A 7,464-nucleotide genomic window follows, 5' to 3' on the forward strand; every position below is an offset into this window, starting at 1 on the left:
TCTCTCTCTCTCTCTCTCTCTCACACACACACACACACACACACACACACACACGATGCAGGGTTGCAACCCTCGGCAAGACAACACCCAACAATACAGTGCAAGGAGATCGGAAAGACATGCTTACCTTGACAAAGAGATACACGAACAGACCGAGGAGGGGGGGGCGCTAGAGCAGTTTGACGACACAGAGATACGTGAAGAACAGATTGAGGAGGGGGCACGCTAGAGCAGACCGAGAAGGGAAGGTGACGACCAAATGGGAGCACCACACCTGCACAACAAAAAAAACAAACATATTAGAGAAAATAAAGTGAGAGAGAGAGAAATTGAGAGAGGGAAGAGAGGAATAGCTCACCAACCGCACACAACAGACAGGGAATCGCTCGTGAATACCTATTACCAACCCGCGAGGGGAGAGAGGAATAGCTCACCAGCTGCACACAGCAGAGAGGGAATCGCTCGTGAATACCTATTACCAACCCGCTTGAAACGAACATAGAATTTTAAAACTTGCCTTTGCGCCACATTGAAGGAGGAGGCAGCTCCATGTAGCGCCTGCCTTGCAACTTGCGGGTGACAGAGCGCGCGATAGAGAAAGGAGGGGTGGAGTCTACTAACTGCAACACAAAGAGGGGTTGAAGGAGGAGCCGGCTCTTACAGTGCCGGCCTTGCAACCTGCGACGAGTGACAGAGAGACCTATGGGCGGCTGCATGGATGTAAACGTAAAGGCTCAAAACAGTATGCCACGTGGAGGGGGAGCTGACATAATGATATTTTTTGCTAAAGCTTGCGCGCCTACTTTTGATTTCTTTTCGTTTTCCACGAGAGCGTAGGGTTAGATATAGGTAGAAGGCAAAGAGATCTAAGTTCATCTAACGCTTTAGCCTTGTTTTTTCTTCGACTTTACTTCATTAGCGTCACAGGTCTGCTCGAATTGCCCAGTCATGGACTTCACCGAAGCCTGAATGCATTCTTGGTCAACTTCTTTAGCTGTCTATGGTACTTTGTTTTACTCCCTCCGGTAAGTAATGTTCGACTAGCGAAATGGTCGATCGGGGCTGGGTCAAACGTAGGAGTGGTGGACAGTCAGCGAACAGCTAGAAGGCCTCTAGTGGGCTCTCCATACGTCGTTCTGGTCACTCCTAACATAAACAGTATGTTCTTCAAGTCATCATGATTATGTTGTCAATCCGATGTAATTGAGTGCTTGCTCGCTTAAGATGCTTCTGGTTGGCCGTATGTAAACTCGGATGCTGCTGATAGGGCTTATGTAGCAGCCTGCAGGAGATGCAGGGAAGGTTTACATGGCCAGTGTGAGCCCCTACGTTCTAATGTGGGGGTCAGAGGAAACCACGCAGGGGACGGGTTATGGAGGCAATATTGGGAAATTAGTCTCATTGCATGACAGCCTCCACTTGTTAGAAATTGTAACATGGAACGACTAGGTCGAAAGGAATGCTTAATAGTCGGATACTAGTAGCACATCAAGTTACAGCCATTGAGCATCAGCCATGGCCCCACACAGTGAAGTTGCAACGAATGTATTTGCTAGTAGTAGAGCTATGTTTCATATCCATACCTGTCACCATGTTGGTGCATCAAAACCCCCCACAAGCTTTCAAGGGCCTGCAGGTTAAGGAACCAAAGGACAAAGAACAAAGTACCCCCCAAGTAGTAAGTCGACTCATTTGCATTTTAAAAAACACTTCCTGTGGCACGGGAACATGTAAGAGGCTAGGTAAGCAACCCCCTTTGGTACCTTGACTGGATGGGCCAAAGTGAGATGGAAAAACATCACCACCAGCACCATGTTTGGGCAGCTATGCAGGGGCCAAAGCACAGACTTCTACAGGAGATGGAGAGGACAGTGGTGACACAGAATACACTAGAACATCAGGCATTTACCCTTTCAGCTTAGAGATGGAGTATTACTATGGAGGTGCCCCTTGGGACTCCTTCCAGGGTAAAAAGGGGTGGGAAGAAGAGGCACGGGGAATGCAATATGCAAGGTCTGATAAGGAATTTTGGCGTTAAATGGTCAGCCGGGAAATGGGTACATGGCCTTACAGCCCCAAGCAAAGCTGGAAGATGATGGAATTCCTGATTCATTTGTCTACTCTGATAGGGCAAATCAAGACAAGGGTTTTACTTTATGTTCGAATGTAGTGATGTACTTGGGAAAAATGCAAGGGAATAGGTTGATGTATCTCTTTTTCAATTTATAATGGAAGGTTTTGATGGGGATTCTTCAAAAAAACACTTAATGTGGCATATAAACAATTAATGCACCGCCAACAAACAAGTCTCTTTCATGTCCCTGTTCAGCAATCTCAGCGTGTATTTCTCTAAATCTGTCAATGCTCCCACAAACCTTTATAATATATGCCACATTGTATAAGACCCAAGAATATTGATTGCAAAAACCATTTTATTGAATATTAGGAAGGTGGGTGTGTGTGAAATGCTTTAGCCAATGCCTAGCATGGATCCCTTATGTCACTCGTGAAGAAAGGGAGTCAAAATTATTGCAAATTAACATCAATCATTCATCCAACACCTTGCAGTCCGCTGCACACAGTGAGCAGTCATTTTGGTGGAATATGTTAATACGGGTAGAGGTTGCTCATCCAACATCCTTCACTCCGACATACCAGACAGCAGATGCTACCATGGTAGCCACCATGTGGCAGATTTCTGTGCTATGGTTGTGCTCCAGCTTGGACATGCGAGATAATATAGCGAACCAGGTTGCACTTGTGGCGAGGAGTACCTCGGCCACAATTTTGCTCCAGCGAGGCATGATATCCATGTATGCATACACCGCCCCAAATGCCGAGCAATTGAAAGTCAAGAAAACGCAGACACAAAGCTGAACCCACGGATACTCTCCTGCCGTTGTGACTTTTTTGTTGCCCTCGAATGCAAAAGTATCTCCTTGGTAAGAGTACTTGAGGCAGTCAAATGCAGTATGCTGGCAGACCTCAAGGCAGAATGTGGGATGCCGCATGAGGGAGAGCCCTGCTGTCATGCTAGCCACATCATCCTCTGTCTTCGAAAGTATGTTTGATACCAATCGAAGAAACGAGCTTGGTGCTGATGCCGATGCCGATGCTGGGAACTTGATCTGGCAGTCCTTGGCTAAGACATGCCGGGCACAATGTGGCTCATCAAAGATGCCAATCAACCTTCCTGAGACTCTTTGATAGACGCTGTAAAGTGTTCGTAGTGAAAGTCCTGTGGCCACCAGGGTTGCTAGCCACAACATACCATGGCCAACCAAGCCTCTTGGTGGAAACTTTTCGACCTTAAGAGAGCCATACAGCCAGCCACTGATGACCAGCAGGAGCTCAACGACATTCAGAATCAGGACAAGTAAAATCCTGCTTTGCTGGATGCTTGGGAGGAATGCATCCCCAGCAAGGCTGATTGCATTCCCTGCCTCTGAAGTGTACTGGTACCTGACTTTGTCGAAACCGAGGAGTGATAAGAGTGTGTCGTCGCCTGCGATGACTTCAGCCCCAAGCTTGGCCATGACCAACCTGGGGGTGAATAACCACACGGCTAAGCCTCTTCCCGAAGCTGCCCCCATGAGGCTTACAGCCACACATACCATTGTGTGTACTAGGCAGTACAGTATGGCTGCACTCCTCACCACGCCCTGACGGCTAGCTACAAAGGTGCCCACAAGCTTCTCAATTGACACATATGGTGTTACCACCCCCTCGATCTGGTATGATGTCACATGCCTCCCAATCGTCGTGCTCTCTTGAACTTGAGATGGTGCTTCATTTCGGGTTGTGCAGCGAGTTGGTCTCACCTCAAGGGCCCCACACAGCAGCCTGGCCACAGAATCGACGTTGTCGTCGCGGGGGGTGCCATTGTCATGATTATTAATGTTTGGTGCCACGTTATTAATTTGTGCACAGCTAGATTGCGGGATAATGGCTTGGAGTTGCTCATCGGTGAAAGGAGAGTAGATACCACCAGTGGGGTCTGCGAACCTGGTAAGGCTGAAGTCAGGATGCCTGGGAGACTGAGTCCAATAGCATCCGGAAGCCATATTGTTCTGCCTCAGCTGCCGGCCGACCACGAGAACCAACCACTTCTGCCGGCCTACAACCTCAGTGACCATGGCCACTTTGAGGCATGCCTGCCAAAGCTCATGATCAGGATTTGACCAGCACACCAACACCACATCCAACCGAGTGGAACCCCCGTTGTAACCCGGTGACATAACGTACCATTCACCGCGGCGAAGTGCAGACATTGCGGCAAAGGCCCTCCTAAATGCAGCCACAGAGGCGGAGATAGTGGCGAGGCCATTGCTGGACTGAAGTCCGCTGCTCGATCGAACACCAATACCCACTGCCCCCCAGAAAGCAACGATCTGGGACGACCAAGCTGCCGTCGACGAGACGGCAACATTTTGAGCCACAGCCGTGGGAACCCATCCTGCTAGTACTGTCGCTGCTGCTGGAAATAAGCGAGCCCACCTCTCTGATCTGTAGCCCCCGCTCATATATTGCTGCTGCTGCTTCTTCTTCTTCTGCCCTACACTCTCAACCGATCGCCCTCGTGTGACGGAAGACTGCCAGTACACTCAAGCCCCAGCAGTACCCTCTGCAGAATCTGGTTTATCTTTGCCTTCAATCAATGTCGGTCCGTTGAGTCACAGTCAAGTTTCCTCGCTTCGTAGTTCGTGCCAACTTCGTGGTTGATCTTTGACTTTTGCGCCTCAATCAATGCGATCGGTTCACTCACCGGCAGCGATCAGGATCTTTTAAGTCAACGATAAACCCACATGCTTGAGTCACAGTCAAGTTTTCTCGCTTTCGTCGTTCGTGCCAACTTCGTGGTTGATCTTTGACTTTTGCGCCTCAATCAATGCGATCGGTTCACTCACGGCAACGATCAGGATCAAAAGTCAACGATAAACCCACATTGATTGAGGATCCAAAGTTAAAGATAAACCCACCAAGCGAGGAATATATTTAGTAATATCATTGGCCGCCCGGCGCACACTAGAAAAAAAATTCTTTAACCATACATAGATCCTTGGCCTCAGCACTATCTACCACGGGTCTTAAAGATCCTTGTCAATTGGCATCAATGGATGGCATTGACCTAAATCGTGACGGCCATCGGATGAAGTAAACTCGGCCGAGTAAACTACGACGTCTTAGTTTATTCCTAGTTTACTTGACAAACTACATCATGGGATGAAGATGATTTTGGGTTTGGGACTTAGAAAAATTTGGAGCAAGATGTTATGTGCAAAAGAGAATTTGAATTCGAGACCGTGGGATTCCAATGGAAACATCTCACCACTACACTATGCCTTCAAGCACAGAAACCAGTATGTTCTGGTCACTCCTAACACAAACAGTATGTTCTTTATGTCATCATGAATATGTTGTCAATCTGATATAATTGAGTGCTTGCTCGCTTAAGATGCTTTTGGTTGGCCGTATGCAAACAGAAACTCTCTCGGATGCTGCAACAAGGCTTATGTAGTAGCAGTCTGCGGCGGCGGGCAGGAGATGTAGGGAAGGTATACATGGCCAGTGTGAGCCCCTAGTTTTTTCGTTCTAATGTGGGGGTTAGAGGAAACTACGCAGGGGATGGGTTATGGAGGCAATATTGGGAAAGTCTCATTGCATTACAGGCTCCACTTGTTAGAAATTGTAACATGGAACGACTAGGTCGAAAGGACTTACATGGTTTTTGTGTTTGCCAGCATTAATATTCTTATTGGTGCGTCGGAAAACAATGATGTAGGGTTCCCTCACTTTTATTTTCCGAGCTATTATTTCACCACCCATGTGCCCTCTGTTGATGCCACGGTGTGCTTTTCTTAACACTACTTGCTGCACATGGTCCCGGAACACATCTGCGTAGAATCCGATCTATGCTTCTTTTGTAGAGTTGCCCGACAATCATAGTGAAATTTTTTCTTCTTTAGGGCGATTCTCTTCTTCCTGTCTCTGCAATATATCCTTCCAGAAAAGGCCCATCTTCCAGAAACTACATCATGTCATAATACCAGTCTTCTTCTACTCCAATTGATGCAAATGTGAACAAGTTGGCATTTGGGAGGACTGATCTTCCACACCCTCCAAAGCGGGTTCTCTGGAATCTAGTCTGGATAGAATGTCTACCACTACATTTTCTTTTCCAGGTGTGTGCTGAATAGTGAACTCAAATTCTTGAAGTAGGAGCATCCATATTGCCATTTTTTCCACCAGGAAGGTTTTGTTCACCAAATAGATGAGAGCTTGATGATCCACATGGAAAATAAATTTGTTTCCTAAGAGATAGTGTCAAAACTTGATCACAGCAAAGATCATGGAGAGAGCTTCCCACTCTGTTGTGCTGTAGTTTCTTTTCGCTCTTATGAGGGCTTTGCTGGCATAATGTATAGGCTACATATACCCTTTTTGTTTCTCCTGAATGAGCGCACTGCCTAGTGCTCTATCTGAAGCATCTACATAAACATGGAATATCAGATTCCATTCCGGATTGATCATTACCGATGTAGATAATACCATGCTCTTTAGCTAATGGAATGCGTTCTAACGTTTCGGGCTCCATTTATATTTGGCATCCTTTTTTGTCAATGCATATAATGGATATGCTACATGTGCTAGGTATTTCAAAAACCTTGTATGCCACTTCACCTTGCCAAGAAATCTTCAAGCTGCTTTATGTTCTGGGGAGCGGACATTTTGGGTATGGCCTCCGCCTTAGTTGGATCTATGGCCAATCCTTGAGTTGACATGATGTGTCCTAACAGTGTTTCGGATTTTACTGCAAATGCACATTTGCCCGGATTCAACTTTACCCTTGTATCTTAGCATCTCTACAAACATAACCTCAAATGATAGATGTGTTTAGCTTTATCCCTGAACACACTAAAATTATCCACAAAAGCTTTAATAAAATCCATCAGGTAGTCATAGAAGATTTCCTGCACCATTCTCTGGAAGGTAGCTTGTGCATTCTTCAAGCCAAACATCATGACAGTTGCCACAAAGACACCCCATTCGTCGATGACAAAAGCAGTCTTTTCCCGGTCTTCCAGAGCCATCTTCACTTGGTTGTATTTGTTGAAGCCATCTAGGAAGGAGTACATCTCTTTTCCGGCTACCTCATCTAGCAGGGAGTCCGTGAAAGGGAGCGGAAAAGGATCTGAGTTGGCTGCTGCATTTAGCTTGCGATAATCCACATATTCTCATCTTCATGTTCTTTTTGGGGACTACTACAATAGGAGATATCCAGGCAGCTTTTTCTATTGGTACAATGAAACCTACCCTCAATAATCTGTCAATTTCTTTCTTCACTTGTTTTGCATGATTTGGGTTCATTCTGTATTTTTGTTGCTTGACAGGTGTAACTCCTTTCAAGTTGGTACTGTGCTGGAAGAACTTAGGGTCGATGCCCTCCATGTCTTCATATGACCA

The 7,464-nt window shown here is 46.5% G+C and overlaps 1 protein-coding gene across 1 annotated transcript; it reads right to left on the reverse strand.

Annotated features, from left to right (window-relative positions):
• Window positions 1-2,436: 2,436 nt before the first annotated feature.
• LOC147636632 (uncharacterized) lies at window positions 2,437-4,627 on the reverse strand. Its single transcript, XM_086799821.1, has one exon. The coding sequence runs from the start codon at window positions 4,521-4,523 to the stop codon at window positions 2,628-2,630; it is 1,896 nt and encodes a 631-aa protein (XP_086655947.1). The 5' UTR covers window positions 4,524-4,627; the 3' UTR covers window positions 2,437-2,627.
• Window positions 4,628-7,464: the final 2,837 nt, after the last annotated feature.

The sequence above is a fragment of the Cibotium barometz genome, chromosome 7 (genome assembly GCF_041138505.1).
Source record: "Cibotium barometz isolate CiBa-2024 chromosome 7, ASM4113850v1, whole genome shotgun sequence".
NCBI classification, from domain to species: domain Eukaryota; kingdom Viridiplantae; phylum Streptophyta; class Polypodiopsida; order Cyatheales; family Cibotiaceae; genus Cibotium; species Cibotium barometz.